Genomic DNA, 17326 nt, shown 5'->3' on the forward strand with positions numbered 1-17326 from the left:
TTCTGTGGGGAGGAGCATTAAGTTTTCTTGATTTTGCCATCACAATTTCTGTTAGCAGAGCTTCCCAAAATTAATTTTTTAGGAACAATGAGACATTCAACACAAATGTATTGATATTTGATTTATTTTTTGAAGCTTTTCTTTATGGTTAAAACAAGTATTGCTACATGTCGGCCATTGTGTTACTGAGCACTTTTCCAAAACCCATGGGTCAGTTAATAGGTTCCCCATCCACCTGTATTAGTGGTAAGCATAGCTGCCTTCCAGGCATTTGACCAGGATTTGACTGCAGTTGAGAGTTTACATCACACCCCTCACTGTCGAGGCAAAGACAGTGTCAAATAATTTACACCATATATTGAAATTGCCCTTCTCAACAAACAAGCATTTAAGTAACAAAACTAAAAGTGAAGGAAGTCTTTTACAACCTCCTCCTATAGCAATTCACTGTGTTACAAAAATGTGCAAGGTTTACCTTTCAGGGAATTCCATACACATAAGTTCTACCTTTTGCCTATACCTAGCTCCATGCACTACTCTTTACTATTGGACATGGTCATGTGAGTATAAACCTTATGATTTACAATAGATCTAAAAAAAACCTGGGGCTGAAGATTTGCTAATCAAAGCTGTTTGTCTGAGTTCCAATGCTTTTAAACAGTAAGTGTTATGAATTTATTGCAATGAGTGTATTTAAACAGGAATTAGGGAGTAGATTAAATGAAATGTGTGACTGGTGGTGATGCACTCTTGTGGTGAGACCAGTATTTTAGAGCACCTAGAATGTGACACTAAACCATGGTCTATAGTGATTCTTAATTAGTTTTGCTTGAATACCCAGATTTTACATTGAACATCAAGTGGCAACCCAACAAAATAGTAAAATTGTTTATTTAAGAAACAGAAATTATTATTTGTGTATGTGAAATTGTTTCCAGTTTGTTTGTATAATATGAGCATATTACACATTAGGTTTTGATGAATGTGTACTTAAAACTATATTGATGGGGGTACATACAGTAGGAAAAAAAATTTGGGCAACACAACACTGACTCATAGTGTAGCAATTCATAAACTTAAAGAGGATAAGCCTATTATTATTTATTGTTTTATTGTTATTATTGTTATCTTTCCTGGTTTTCACAAACATATTCCATCTTCTACCTCAAATTACTGTGTTTATGGCTGTCAGGTTGTAGGCTTTCTTCTTTGGAGTCTAGACCACTGATGTACCCTCTCCACCATTGATCAATAAAATGTCCCATCAGGCAATTAAGTGAGGCCCTTGCCTTAGATGTGGTTGAAGAGGGATTTCCCTCCGAACCCTGTGCAATGTTGATTTTAAACACTAGATGGCGAGGTTGTGTTATTTTCAATAAAAGGCAAGTTTTGCTGGTGTAAAAATCAGGCAACTGTCATTTGCTGCTGTAAAACCATGTTGAAGGACACAACAGTCACAGTAGATTGCAAATGACCTGATCTTCCACTATTTGGCCTCCTGAAACCTTCGAGATCATGCTGTGCATAAGTTTGTAATAATCATAGCCAACACAACTCCTTCATGCTGCTCATTACAAGTTTTAGTGGCACTTTCCACTAAAAGGTTACAAAATAATGCCTGAAAATGTAGATTGTCAACCTCAAGTGGTCAAACAAAATATTATTTAACTGTTTTATTTTCTGTTTATATACATATAGGCCTTGCTATGGTCGACCAAAGATACACACAATATCTCACAAAAGTGATGAGATAGATGCTCAATAGGGTTTAGGTCTGGAGACATGCTTGGCCAGTCCATCACCCTCAGCTTCTTTAGCAAGGCAGTGGTCGTCATGGAGGTGTGTTTGGGGTCGTTATCATGCTGGAATACTGCCCTGCGGCCCAGTCTCCGAAGGGAGGGGATCATGCTCTGCTTCAGTATGTCACAGTACATGTTGGCATTCATAATTCCCTCAGTGAACTGTAGCTCCCCAGTTGAGTTATTTTGAGGGGACAGCAAATTTACACTGTTATACAAGCTGTACACTCACTACTTTACATTGTAGCAAAGTGAAGAAAAGTAATTTCTTCAGTGTTGTCACATGAAAAGATATAATCAAATATTTACAAAAATGCGAGGGGTGTACTATTTATATACATACATACATACATACATACATATTATGGCAATCCATTCAGGAATTTTTTGTATTTATTAAATTAAGTTTGAGTATATGGAATGAAACTCTGAATATATGAAATGAGATTGTGAATATATAGAATGAAACTCTGAATATATAGAATTAAACTTGAATATATGGAATGAAACTTGAATATATGAAATGAAACTGAATCTATGGAATGAAACTCTGAATATATATAGGCTAATTAAACTTGAATATATGGAATGAAACTCTGAATATATGGAATGAAACTTGAATATATTGAATGAAACTGAATATATGGAATGAAACGTGAATATATGGAGTGATACTGAATATATGGAATGAAACGTGAATATATGGAATGAAACTGAATATATGGAATGAAACTCTGAATATATGGAATGAAACTTGAATATATGGGAGGAAATTCTGAATATATAGAATAAAAGTGTGAATATATAGAATGAAACTGAATATATAGGATGAAAGTGTGAATTTATAGAATGAAACTGAATATATGGAATGAAAAACTGAATATATGGAATGGAATGAAACTGTCTATATGGGATGAAACTTGAATATATGGAATGAAACTCTGAATATATAGAATTAAACTCTGAATATATAGAATTAAACTCTGAATATATGGAATGAAAGTGCTAATTTTACAGTACTTAATGAATAATGTATAGCTAGTTATATCCTTGTTATCAGAGCAATAGCCTTCTGAATTCCATGACTTTAAAAAAGGCAGTCCCTGAAATTTAGCAATACTTTGTTGAACTAGAAAAATTTTAGCAACAGCTGGTCATACTCCAAACAACACAAACAGTTTGGAGTCTACATCCAGCCATCTTGAGGATAATATTCCCATTATTGCAACATTCTTAATGCTTATGAATAATCATGTTCAACAAAATGTTGCTGAAAAAACATTATGCATCATTGTCAAAGGAATTTACAAATCTCTTAGGGAGATGTTGGCTGAAATAGCGCTCCAATTAGAAGCGGATATACAAGTGCATGTAATGGGTGTACATTCTGCCTCACAGAGAGGAAGGCTGAGGTATGTGATGATAATGGAAGTGTATGTTGATGGAGGATGATGCAAGAATACTGTACCTACCTCTTTGCAAATTGCAAACAAAATGATTAATACAAGTTATTAGGAAAATTAATTAACACTATATATGTGAATTAACAAATTTTTGTTATTTTGTTCTCCGTCTGTCGCTCTCTTCGACGTTGTGTCGGAGAAGCGACACTAGGGGTCTCTCTTGAGCACAGAATATACCTCCGATCTATGATAAAAGGCCAATGAGAAGTTGGCAGTCAGTATTTGCATACCCCGCCCCCGGACATACGGGTATAAAGGCGAGGCAAATACTAGAGTTCATTGAGAAATTTTCTTCGGAGCCGATGGTTGTGCATGCTGTTCGCGTGAAGACACACCCGTTCCTGTATTCCTCTGATGCTACTGCATGTAGTTGGATTGAGGGCGCATTACAGCGGCGATTTCTCTTTGCATGGCAGTGAATATTGCCCCTGGGCGCTTCGACAGCGCAGTACAACCCAAACTCGAAAGAGTTAGTTAAAAGTGTGATTTTCTCTAAAAGAGCAAAATACACAGCGGCGTTGAACCTCCTTTTCAGGACGCATATTTATAAAGATGCCCTTCCGCCCCTGTGTAGTTCCTGGATGCGAGTCTGATGCTCTCCGCATCAGACTCGTGTCTGGGTAGCGATCACACCGAGGCTGCGTTTGTGAACTGGGGATGGCAGCGGGTGCGGCTCCGTCGGGTACCCCCCCTCAGACCAACCGTCCCCCGGCACGCTCCTTGACTCCTGTCCGTGCACGAGACAACAGTGGCTCGCCTCACAGCCAGCTCGCCTATCCTCTAGAGCTCGAAGTGGATGAGCTCGCCGCTGCATCAGAGAGCGCGGCGTCTGACGTGGATGACTCCCTTGGGCTGCCGCCTTCGGGCCAGCATGCCAAAGCTGAGGCTGACGCTCAGATGTCCGACATGCTTTCCCGGGCCCCCGCCAGCGTGGGCTTGGACTGGAACCCCCCGTCCTTCCCACAGCCATCGCGGTTGGATGACTGGTTCCTGGGGTCCGGGCATGCTGAAGGAACTGTGCTCAGCGACCGACCTCACCCTCAGAGCCACAAAGGTCACGGTGCAGTCACTCGGGCAGGCGATGGCTACCCTCGTGGTCCAGGAACGACACCTATGGCTGAACTTGGTCGAGATGCGTGAGACCAACAAGGTTCGCTTTCTCAATGCCCCAGTCTCCCAGTTTGGTCTCTTCGGCGTAACTGTCGAGGACTTCACCCAGCAGTTCTCCGCGGTGAAATAACAGATGGAGGCGATATCACATATCCTGCCCCGCCGCAAACCTGCCACCTCGGGCCCTGCCCCGTTTGCTTGCCGAGGGCATCCCCCTGCGAGGAAACAACAAGCTGCTCCACCTCAACCTGGGCCCAGCTCTCAGCCCGTGTCGAGCGCTCCACAGGAGCAGACGTCCCCCGTCTCACGGACCCCCTCGAGGACCCGGAAGGCTCCCAGGCGCTCCTGAGATGGACGACCCAGAGCCCCAGACATTAGCTCCGGAGATGGTAAGACCACTCCGTCCCCCGGTGGAGGGCCGGGAGGAGAATCTTTCTTTGAAAACTTTTAATTTGCTGCTCCCCTTAACCGGGGCCGCGGTACCCAAATTCTCAGTAAAAGAGCTATTTCCTTTGTCTCTGGGTCATCTGGCCCGCAAATGCCGTTCTCACGGCACTCTGCCACCAGATCTCAACAGTCCCGGCATGCTTGACGCGGCCCCAGATCCGCCTTCAGCCCCACGACTGTTCCCCGGCCGGCCGGTTCTGACGTGTCCAGAGGATGCCATTACAAGACCTCCTCCTCAGTCACTAACCCACCCCCTGCTGGGTGTGCGGAGCAATGTAAGTGCTTTGAGACTTTTCTCAGCCTCCTGATGGCGTACTACCTGCTCCGCCCCGCTGCGAAGCCCCGCCGGGTACGTCAAAAATTCTCGGAGATAGGATGCGTGGCTCTCACATCCCAACCCGTCTCGCTGGCTGGCCTGGACCATCCGACTCGGTTACGCAATTCAGTTTGCCAGGCCCCCGCCCCCCTTCGCGGGCGTCCGCTTTACCGCAGTGCAGGGCCAACATGCCAAACTCCTGCGCGCGGAGATCGCTACTCTTCTACTCAAAGACGCGATAGAGCCTGTCCCTCCAACCGAAATGAAGAAGGGTTTCTACAGCCCTTACTTCATTGTACCCAAGAAAGGCGGCGGCTTACGACCGATCTTGGACCTGCGAGTTTTCAATCGAGCGCTGCTCAAACTCCCGTTCAAAATGCTCACGCACAAGTGTATCTTGACATGCGTCCAGCACCTAGATTGGTTCGCAGCGGTAGACCGGAAGGACACGTACTTCCACGTCTCAATTCTGCAACGACACCGACCCTTCCTACGGTTCGCGTTCGACGGCCAGGCGTTCCAGTACAAAGTCCTCCCCTTCAGCATGTCTCTGTCCCCTCACGTCTTCACAAAAGTCGCAGAGGCAGCTCTTGCCCCGCAGGCACCTCAGCCGCTTAGGGCTTCAGGTCAACCGAGAAAAGAGCAAGCTCACCCCGGTTCAGAGCATCTCCTTTCTCAGCATGGAGTTAGACTCAGTCTCAATGTCCGCACGTCTCACCGACGAGCGTGCGCAGTCGGTGTTGAGATGCCTCGCCAAATTCAGGCTGGGCACAACGGTCACTATAAAATTCTTCCAGAGGCTCCTGGGGCATATAGCATCCTCCGACTCAACCACGCCACTGGGGTTGATGCATATGAGACCGCTTCAGTACTGGCTTCAGACTCGAGTCCCGAGACGAGCATGGCGCTGCGGCACACACCGTGTAACAATAATCCCCGCCTGCCAAAAAACTCTAAAACCCTGGACAGATCTCTGCTTTCTACGGGCAGGTGTGCCCCTGCAGCAGGTGTCCCGATGCATCCTGGTCACTACCGAGGCCTCCAGATTGGGTTGGGGCACCGTGTGCAAAGGGCACGCAGCTGCGGGCCTTTGGAGAGGGGCCCCGCTGCGCTGGCACATCAATTGCCTAGAGTTGTTGACTGTTTTCTTTGCCCTGCGGAAGTTTCTCCCGTTAATTCAAGACAAACATGTCCTGATCAGGTTAGACAGCACCACTGCGGTAGCGTACATAAATTGCCAAGGCGGCGTACGCTCCCGCCACATGTCATGACTTGCCCGTCGTCTCCTCCTTTGGAGCCAGCAGCGACTCAGGTTCTCGGACCTCGTGCTCCTCGCGACAGCCACTCCCTGGCAAATTCCCCAGAGGAAGGACCTTCTTTCTCAGGAGCAGGGCACGCTCTGACATCCGCATCCAGACCTCTGGAAAGATCTAGCTGGTCTACCACCTACCGTCATAGACACGATGAACCAAGCCAGAGCCGCTTCTACCAGGCAGCTCTATGGCCAGAAGTGCCGCTTGTTCGCAGATTGGTGTTCTTCCCGGGCTGAAGACCCACAGAGGTGCGCAGTTATGTCAGTGCTCTTATTCCTGCAAGAGAGGCTGGAGGGGATGCTGTTATGTCGCTGCTATAGCGGCTCACCACAACGCAGTAGACGGCAAGTCCCTTGCTAAGCACGACTTAATCATCAGGTTCCTAAGAGGTTAAATCCCTCCCGGCCATGCCTGTTCCCCTCCTGGGATCTCTCGGCTGTACTCGCAGGCCTCCAGAGACCTCCCTTCGAGCCGCTAGAATTAGTTGGACTCAGGGCCCTCTCTCTTAAATCTGCCCCGCTGATCGCGCTCACTTCCATCAAGAGGGTCGGGGACCGGCAAGCGTTATCTGTCAGCGACACTAGCCTGGAGTTCGGTCCGGCAGACACACATGTGATCCTAAGACCGCGAATGGGCTACATGCCCAAGATTCCTACCACACCCTTCAGAGACCAAGTACTGAACCTGCAAGTGCTGCCCGGGAGGAGGTAGACCCAGCCCCTTCGTTGCTGTGTCCGGTACGTGCTTTGCGTACCTATCTGGACCGCACGCAGAGCTTTAGACGTTCTGAGCAGCTCTTTTTATGCTTTGGGGTACAGCGGAAAGGAAACGCTGTCTCCAAACAGAGGCTTTCCCACTGGGTAATAGATGCCATTTCATTGGCCTATCACACCCAGGCCGTGCCCCCCCACCCCCCACCACTTGCGGGTCCGAGCTCACTCAACGAGGAGTGTTGTGTCCTCATGGGCACTGGCCAGGGGTACCTCCCTAGCAGACATTTGTAGAGCAGCGGGTTGGGCAACACCCAACACCTTTACGAGATATTACAGTCTCAGGGTTGAGTCAGTTTCATCCCGTGTTTTCTCAGGTCCTAGCCAGTAGAACTCGGTTACACGCTGATGGGATGGCCAGGTGAATCGCTTGCATATAGCATCCTTTCCCTCGATTGAGGTAAAATTGTGCGTCTCTTTTTCCCAGGAGATTCCATGTCTCGAATCACTGGTCGATTCCTCCCTAGCCCTCATGGGTCCACAGTTCAGCGGAGGAACTCGCCGACCCAATCCACTGCGGGTACTCAGTCTACTCTGCACTGGAATAGGTTTTCCGCAGGGTGAGGACTCCTACTCGGACTCCCCCTGTGTGTATTTTCCGCGATACGGTCCCCTTAGGAGCGGAACCGCGTTTTCCTTGGGTAAGTTTCGGCTGTCCCCCGGTCGCCGTGTTGTAGCAACTCCCCCTCGCTGAGGCTGGATCTACCACCGCGCCACTTCCACGTGTCGCCTAAAAACACATGTAATGTATTCGCCACTTTACCTCCCCGCCGGGTAGTTGTGGTCTCTGCAGGGCCTTTTCCCCCTGAAAGAATAGGAAATTGGCCCCATTCCCTCAATGCATGTAAGGGCCCCGGCTGTCTATTGCTCTATGTGAGAAACATAGAGAGAAAAGAGGTCTGGCCAGGCTTGGCTCATTCCCAGGTTGGCAAGCGTCACCTTATTCACCTGTCTAGGGTAACCAAAAGGATTCCGACGACTTTTGAGGGGCATTGGGGAAGGGTACGTGCAGTCTGACGCAGCCGGTCGTTGGCATGTAAGAAATACCTGACCGCTCCTGTGTCAGCAGAACACGTACAGGGCTCAGCGCATGGCAGATTTAAATTGGACCCCTAGTGTCGCTTCTCCAACACAACGTCGAAGAGAGCAACAGACGGGGAACGTCTACGAATGTAACCTCCGTTCCCTGATGGAGGGAACGAGACGTTGTGTCTTCCCGGCCATGTCGCTGAGCCGAACCGCTGTAGTGGCCAGAACCATTTCCGGCTCCTCAGAAAAATCCTGAATGAACTCTAGTATTTGCCTCGCCTTTATACCCGTATGTCTGGGGGTGGGGTATTCAAATACTGACTGTCAACTTCTCATTGGCCTTTTTTCATAGATCAGATGTATATTTGGTGCTCAAGAGAGACCCCTAGTCAGGGAACGGAGGTTACATTCGTAACCTAGACGTTTTTTCTACTTTAAGATACAACATACCAGCTGCTCTGCTGATTCACATGCAGGACTTAGGATTTAGCTGGATGGCCAAATCTCAAATGTTGTCTGTAAACATTCGAACACTGTACAACCACAGGAGACATCTTGGTTTTGTGGATTATGGGAGTTTAACCAACATTTCAAATGATGATCTTGATCGTGTTATTTCTGAGGTTCTTCAACAAACCCCTGCCTCAGGAGAGACATACATCACTTTTGAGAGGGAGTTTCATTCCATTCCATTTATTCAGTTTCATTCCATATATTCAGTTTCAACCCATATATTCAGAGTTTCATTCCATATATTCAAGTTTCATTCTATATATTCAAGTTTCACTCCATATATTCATAGTTTCATTCCATATTTTCACACTTTCATTCCATATATTCAGAGTTTCATTCCATATATTACATTTTCATTCCATATATTCAGTTTCATTCCATACATTCTGAGTTTCATTCTATATATTCAGAATTTCATTCCATGAATTCAAGTTTCATTCCATATATTCAAATTTCATATTATTTTCAGACAATCAGCCAGCACTTAAGTTTGTATACAAATTTCTTTCTATATCAAAAAAACCTCCCTCGGTATCACATTTTAAGGAATAATTAAATAATTGGTATTTACTACAATTTATTTAATAACAATTTAAACATTTTAAAACCATAAGACCACAGAGGTGGAACAGACAAATATCACTATTTTATGGGTGAAGTAGAATACATAATATCTGGATTTCACAGCAAAAAGATTGTATTTGTACCACTAATGTTCAAAAAATCAACGAGACACTTAAGTGTTACAAAAAGAGATGTATTTGTAGAATGTGTAAGTTAATGTCACAAAATACTTAGTGTAGTAGATAAATTGGCATTAGAGATGCCATTTATTCACATTAATTCAGAGAAAAAGAAACAAGGAGACAATTTAATACATTCTGTTCATTTTTAATATTCATTTCCTTTGAAAAATATAAATTCTAAAATAATTTCAGCTGTGTTTTGTTCAGTCACAAAACTTGATTAAAAATGTATGTTACACACTCTACATTAGCATTGTTTAAATGTTCAAGAATTTCCCCAGACATGCTTTCACAATATATTTCATCTTTTTCATAGATACCCCCAAAAATATAAATTAAAAATCAAATCTAATACTTACAAGGTTAAAAGAAGTTGAATTTGAAAATCCTGTACAGACATGTCAGTTTTTGTTGTTGTTGATAAATTATGAGATGGTGAAAGAATGGTTACGAGTTAGTAGGAATCAACATGGACAGTTGGGTTCTTCAGGGTATAAAGGATTTTTACAGCATGCACGCTACAGGGGGGTAATTGGGCATACATTTTGTTTGTTAAAGCATATAAATTAAATGTAATAGAAATTTATATTAAATTATGAAAAACAGCAGGATCAGGATCAATAACATTAAATATCATTCAAATGTTAATCAACAGCTAAATATTACAATATACTATTTCACAGGTGTTCTCTCATAAGTAATTTCTTTAAAAGTTTGTTCAAGATGTACACTAAAATAAGATCAACATTAAAATCTCATGCTGTGCAAATAATAATAAAAAGTATTAAGTCTGTGTTTTACATAATGCCTACCATGTAAAACAGAGGTAGAGCAGCATAAAGGACATAGAAAACATTGACGTATTTTGTGAAATTGGTAGAAATAATGGAGGGAGTATTGAATGAATAATAAAGGTCATAGTCCTTTCACCTTTGAGGAAAAAAGCAACAGCATTTTTCTACAGCTCAGTTCATGTGATACAATGAACTGAATTGCATAGTAGTTTAGGAATTATAACCTATGAACCATAGTGATTAGGTGGAAGATAAGCATTTCTCAAGCTGTTTTTTACTCTTTACAGAAAGTATCCCTGATGAGGAACAGTCTTCAAAAATATTCCTTGACAAATGGCTTTCTGCAAATTGGAAGAACTTAGTGTGATCAAAGAGCTTAATAAAATCTGTTGCAGATTGGCGAACAAGTGCACGAGGAGGAGTTATATGGACGTCTCAGACCCTCGACTCCTCCAGTAGTAGCCATTGTTGTCATCTGGGTCCATATCTATTTGAATCTGAGGCACATTTAATGGCACTCTCTCTGAACTGAAAGATATAGATAAAAGATTCCAAGACAAAAGATAATTTAATTAGCTGTTATTTGTTAACATTTATTTTTGAACTTTTATTAGAACCTGAACTCAAATAGTTAATTTCCTAAAAAGTTTTTTAAGCAATTTATTTCCCAATACTGCACAATAATTTCCTCTACACAATTAATTTTTTTTTTTTTTTTAGTCAAACCAAGACAAATTAACTAAATGCATTCTTTCAACAACTAAGAAATGAGGACATTATGTATTATGAAGCCTCGATCAATTATTATGGTTTTATCAATAATTATTTAAATGTATAAAAGTGAGTTTCAAATTCAGCATTCTGTTATTATGTTGTACTTGCATGGCAAAGATGGCATACAGTATATACACCTTGATTTACACAGACTTGTTTAAAGGGGACATATTATGCAATTTTTTAAATATAATTATATGTCCCCAGTGTGTGTAGACAACCATATATGGTAAAATATGGTAAAAGACCATCCCCTCATTTCTTTCCTTTCCCCATCAATAAAATTCAGTGTCTCTGAATGAACCGTTCAGCCCCTTATGAATTCAAAAGGGGAAAGGTACCACTTACAGCTGGCAAAGAGATCAGCTCGAGTAGTTTAGATCTGTCCTCATTAAAACCTGAGCGAGCAGGGCACAGTCCGCCATGTTTATCTCCTCGCTAGAGCTGCTTGTGTTAACTCGGACTGCTTCATCAACGATGGTCAACACAAGGCTGGATTCGCTTCAAAGCTAAGGATCAAGGATGGATCGATACAAACTCTCCGTGACAGAACTTCCAATTTGAAAGTCGTAAGTTTCGCAATTTATACTTTTTTAATGTTTGCAATTTGGCTTTCTGAATTTGCTTGTTTGCACATTGCGAGAAAAACGCTTGTTGTGAAACATTGTGCTTTGTGTAACGTAGCAACTAGTCCCTAACTACCTTATTCCATAAAGATGAAGCTGTAGCTCTGTTTCGGTTACGATAACTCTTCCACAGTCCCGCTTGAATGGTCATGCAATGAAGATTTTTCGTGTAATAAAACCGGTACATTTTTCAAAAAGGATTATGAAACGATAGTGGTATTGTCAACAACTATCACTGTTTTTCATATTTCATAACTCGACCTTTGTTATGCACAATACAGTAAGATAATTGACTTATAATGCATCATGAAAAAAAGAGGCATAATATGTCCCCTTTAATGCTGCAAAGAGGCAACAAAAATGCGTTTGCACAGGAATTACAATAGTAGAAATAATGTCATGAAATTGTTTAAAATATTAAAATTATAAATGAAAATTAGAAAATTTATACTCTATCATACCAATGACCATGTTTAAGGCAGCACTGATGCTGCATTTCATTTCACAGAGCCAAAGCAGCATCGGAACAGCCTTTAATACTAGGGTTGGAGGTGTGTCAGAGCAGATTTTAATATGACTTTTTACAGCTTTGTCTTTCAGAATATAGAGGCAGCGAGACAGTGTAAAAAAGTCTGAACATGGATCTTATAGTTTTGATTTTAAGTACTGAAGGGAGCACTGCTGAACCTTTTCACCATCTTCTGTTATTATCCTACATCTATAACCTGTTAAGAGGTCCCATTATGTGCACACTTAACAAACTTCAACGCATCCCTGCATTCTAAAAATGCATAATAACTTACACTAACTTCAGATGCTTACCTTGACATTGGGCTGGTCTGAAAGTAGTGCTGCTTTTCAGCATGATGTATATCGGTCAAGGAATGAAGGGGACTTTTCTCCTGGAAGATAAAACAAACAGGAAATGATTAGTGCATGAATGATCTCAGCTAAACACAAGGAACCTACACCAGTATCATGCATTTACACACACATCATAAACACACACAGACACATTCAGGACAAACAGGCACCAGATACCTAGACACAGGCAATATGGTCTGATCATTAGTGTGTTGGAAGTGATGTTCAATGAATTCATTAGTTCATGTTAATACTCATCTACTACTACTACTACTACTACTACAACTTAAGACAGATGTTAAAATTCATAGAAGCCTTTGAGCCAACAATGCAAATAAAGCAAGCAGTTTCTTGCATTGAGATGAAAGAAGAAAAAAAAACAGCACATTTAAATAATTGGTTTTAACTATCCTAAAGCTTGTTTCCTCAACCTGTGGTTTGTAAATTGCAGGGAGTTCATGAGATTGTGACAGAAATGCCAATGCCAAAATAAATGGAATAAAAAAATATTTTTGAAACAAATATAAAAAAAGATCAAACACTCAACAGAACACAATGATCTTAACAAAATTAATAAATAAGTTGTTAAATTATTCCAACAATAAAATGTTGTAAAATTAATTATAATCATTTGATGGAATTTCATTGCTTTAAGTATATAATTTTTAAATATAGGGGTTTTGTTGACAAAAAAAGGTTAGGAACCCCTGTTTTAAAGGATTCCAACTGATTTAAATTGATTACATTGATTTTGTAATTGTAAAAAAGTGATATGTCCTGTATTTATCCCTTTGCATGATGAGAACTGATAGACCAGCATTTGGAAAGACAGATGAAAGTGTGAACGTATCAGCCACAAATATTTAAAGAGGCTTTAAAAAAGTTAAAGCATCCCAGAATCCAGTTTATGTTAGCAAATCACTTCAACAGTCACAGTAAACTAAAATGCAAAACTAGAGAAAAGGGGATTGTAAAAGGACAGTTAGAGGTTATGAAGCTGTCAAAAGCCACGAAGGTATGACAAACTCCACAGACATAATGTGACAAGAAGAAGTGGCATCGTGCACTGCACACAAAAGACAAAAAGTCATGCTGAATTATAAAGGAGGTTAGAGAGCATCTCGTTGCGTTCTCTAAAGATCTTAGAAGATGATGGGAGGTCCCATATCTGGTCTACTCACTGTCGGAGGCCTTATCTCCTAAAAAAGGCTCCTGCTCCATCATGTCCATTTGGATTTTAATGCTGGGGATGTTTTCATTGAAAGGGTAATCAGACTGCACAGGAAGAAACCATCAAAAACAGATTTAGGAACTAAATCTACATGCACCATTATAGTTCACACCCCTTCTTTACATTTCAATGCTCAACACATTTTTGAGCATTCCATAGCCTATTGTCAAAAGATGTGTATTGTGACTGGCCTTTTTAGGGTACGTTTACACGACAACGATGTACTAAAAGTTGAAAAGTTTTTCCTTTGTGTTTTTTTTAAGTTTTACGTACAGACGACAACATTATCAAAAAGATCCTCATTAACACGGATTCACGAAAACGACTAAAAACGATTATATATGTATTATGCATGTGTAAAGAGAGCGGCTAAAGAAGGCTAAAGGCTACAGCCCCTAGCGTCAGTCACTAGTGCACCTCTTGAGGTCAGGAGAGTGAGGTTTACACACTGCACAGCTATCTACCAGCGGACTCCCGTTACACACACCCCCCTAAAACTCACTCCCATCAGGGTCATGGCACCATTGTAACTGGCCCTGCTCGCCTTGCCCCAAACGGGACTCGAACCGCCGTTTTCGGCGTGGGAGACGGATGCACTAAGAAGTAGGCTGAAGGCTACAGCCCCTAGCGTCAGTCGCTAGTGCACCTCTTGAGGTCAGGAGAATGAGGTTTACACACTGCACAGCTATCTACCAGCTGGCTCCCGTTACACATGCCAGGCCAGTAGTTGGCAATGTCACTTTGTAAAGAAACGCTATGCACCTGCGCACATAAGCATTCTTCCACAGAGCGGTGAATACAAACAACAAAGATGGCGAAAGCATCAAGCAATTTTTTTCTGAACGGAAGATGAGGTTGCTTTATTACTACAAGTGACCCTGGACTATAATGCACGCCACCTTTTTAAGGACTCCAACTGGTGATCTCATGTTTGTTTGTTCTCCCTGGAGGGACTAAGTTCTCGAAGTGTATGCCTATAGACTGAACATGTAATATGCGTGCACATGACGACAATGTTTTCAAAAATTCGCGTTTTTGTGTTTACACAGAGACGATAACAGCTTAAAGTTTGGGTTTTCAGGCCCCAAAATGCCGTTATCATGTAAACGAACAGCCAAAACGCATAAAAAGTTTTCAGTTTTTTGAAGACTTTGTTGTGTAAACGGACCCTTAGTTGTTGAGTGCTTTACTATAATAAACACTGCAATATACAGTATTGACACCATTAAGGAAACCAGTTCAATCAGATTCACAATCCTGTCAGTAAATAACAAGGGCACATACGATTTTTTTAAAATATTTGGAGAGTAATGTAAAGTGACAATTCTGTTGGCTCATGCTGTTTTTTTGCCTTTTTCCTGAGCTAATATGTATAAGATAAAAATATCTACAGACCTAGTGCTTTTTAAATGGGGGCTCACATTTCCTGCATGAGGAAGTTTATTCCTGGATATAAAGCCAAACACTTTGGTGCATGATTAATAATGTAAATGTCTCTTTAAATAAACAAGTTAATTATTGATACTATCTATTTATTTAAAGACATCTGATAAATTGTAAATGAGAATTAAATATAATAATTCAATCAATTAATTTAAAAAACTAAGTTAACTGCTTTGCAGAGTCCAACGTCTTTAAATTACTGATTTTATATTAGCCAAAAACACTCACATCTTCCACGTCACTGTCTATGCTCCCTTGTTTCTTCTTTTTCTTTTTCTTCTCATCCTCTTTCTTTTTCTTGTCCTTCTCAGGTATCACATCATCCAGGAAGCTGAGATCATGCTGAGAGAAGACATAGTCCAATGCCTTCCTCACAGCAACCAGAGCCAAGATCTGACCAATGAAAATACAGTTTCATTTAGAGTAAGATATAGATACAATTAGCATATTTTTCGTATCCCAGCTTAATATGCAGAGACAACTATAAGTAAACCATTCGTAGGTACATTTATGTAGGACTCTTTGGCACATTAAACTTTCCTCTCTTTGTTTTAAGTGACCCATCCAGCCTGACACAACAATATTGACTCAAACAATGGTGAGAGACAGGGGAGAGACTATTTGTTGGTTCTATCAACAGCAGACAGGGGTCATATTTAGAAAGATGTTTGAAAACAGCACAGAAATAGCACAGAAATCACACACTTTTAAGTTACTTACAACTTTAACAAGCATGGCAGTTTGCTGTTCATTGTCTGTGGATATTATTGGTGACATCATGACAACACATTCTCAACCTTTAGTCTATTTTATTGTGGGTTAAAAAAATTGGATCAAGTAAACTGCATTAGACTAAACTTCCTTTTATAAAGCTCTTTTGACCAAGGATTTTCATAACTTATTCAGTCCTTCATGAATACTGGATAAGGATAAAGATTGTATTTCTCACTGAGAAAGTTTTGGCTAATTAAATGGTGAGTGTACAAATGAGCGTAACTAGAATAACATATAATGACTATATAAACTTCAAAGACATTTCCATTACTTTTTATGATTCTCTTTCTTTCCATGACATTTACCTGGACAGTACATTTACTTCAGTAGACCCTAATATTTCCATGAAAATGGGAACCCTGCTTTAAGTGAGTCAGAGGCTCTTAGTATCTCAGTCACAGTTGCTTTCAACATTTAATTTTGTTAAAACATTCAAAGGATTCAAAAAGAGATACATCAAAATCTATTGCCACTCCTTGAGAGTAGGGGATGGCAGCATGTGGCTAACCATGACAGGGAAGATGATGGCCGCCACAGTGGATTTGAGGATCCAGAGGAGCGCTAGGCAGAGCAGCTGGACGAAAGTGAAGAGATGAACCTTCCTCAGTGGAACATGTCGCAGGTAGACCAGGTCTGGCTGGTGTTTGGCAGGCATGAGGAGTAGCTTCAGCCGGTCCATAAACTGAGAACAAAAGAGCAAAAATAAAGCCTAAGCATTTCTCAATAGGGATGGGAATCTTTAAGCACCTCACAGTTCAAATCTATTTCGATTCATGATCCAATTGCAAAATGAGTTTCGATGTACATTCGATGTAAGCTGTTGCGTGCCAAAGGAGCAGAGCGCATCAAGCTGCACGTAACCTTCCCCAACACCCCATAAGACGTCATATACATTTTAGGTTCCCGGCATCCCTGAGGAGGGGAACAAGTGACGTGACAAGCACGGGAGCATTCTCTCTCTATGTTTTCTCTCTGTAGAGTGTTAAATATGGCTGGGGTCATCGCTGGTCCACCGATACGACCACTACCTGGTCACTGACCCGACTGCACATCTCTGCGGGTCTTCTGATTGGGAAGAGCACCAGTTTGCAAACAGATGCCACTTTAGGGCATAAAGCTGCCTTGGTTGATGGTGTCTATGACAGCTGGTGGTAGGCCACTTAGATCTTCCGTATCCTGTCCAAGGAACAGACATGGAGATTCCAGTGGTCTGGGGGCGCAGATGCCATAGGGTGCCCCGTCCCTGAGAAAGAATGTCCTTCCTCAGGGGAATCCGCCAGGGAGGTGCTGTTGCGAGGAGCATGAGATCCGAGA

The 17326-nt window shown here is 41.9% G+C and overlaps 1 protein-coding gene across 6 annotated transcripts in view; it reads right to left on the reverse strand.

The window, feature by feature from the left end:
* Positions 1–9280: 9280 nt before the first annotated feature.
* LOC127642729 (electrogenic sodium bicarbonate cotransporter 1-like) overlaps positions 9281–17326 on the reverse strand; it is an 87571-nt gene continuing 79525 nt past the window's right edge. For 2 of the 6 annotated variants that reach the window (XM_052125245.1, XM_052125256.1), the window contains 5 exons: positions 16521–16694; positions 15467–15631; positions 13746–13839; positions 12523–12602; positions 9282–10828 (listed from right to left, as the gene is read on the reverse strand). In XM_052125245.1, coding sequence (XP_051981205.1) covers positions 12559–12602; positions 13746–13839; positions 15467–15631; positions 16521–16694 — 477 coding nt within the window. In that variant the 3' untranslated portion in view covers positions 9282–10828; positions 12523–12558. Of the gene's footprint in view, positions 10829–12522; positions 12603–13745; positions 13840–15466; positions 15632–16520; positions 16695–17326 lie in introns of all 6 variants that reach the window. The other 4 variants (XM_052125264.1, XM_052125257.1, XM_052125251.1 and 1 more) reach the window with 3 other exon arrangements.

This window comes from Xyrauchen texanus, chromosome 4 (genome assembly GCF_025860055.1).
Source record: "Xyrauchen texanus isolate HMW12.3.18 chromosome 4, RBS_HiC_50CHRs, whole genome shotgun sequence".
NCBI classification, from domain to species: domain Eukaryota; kingdom Metazoa; phylum Chordata; class Actinopteri; order Cypriniformes; family Catostomidae; genus Xyrauchen; species Xyrauchen texanus.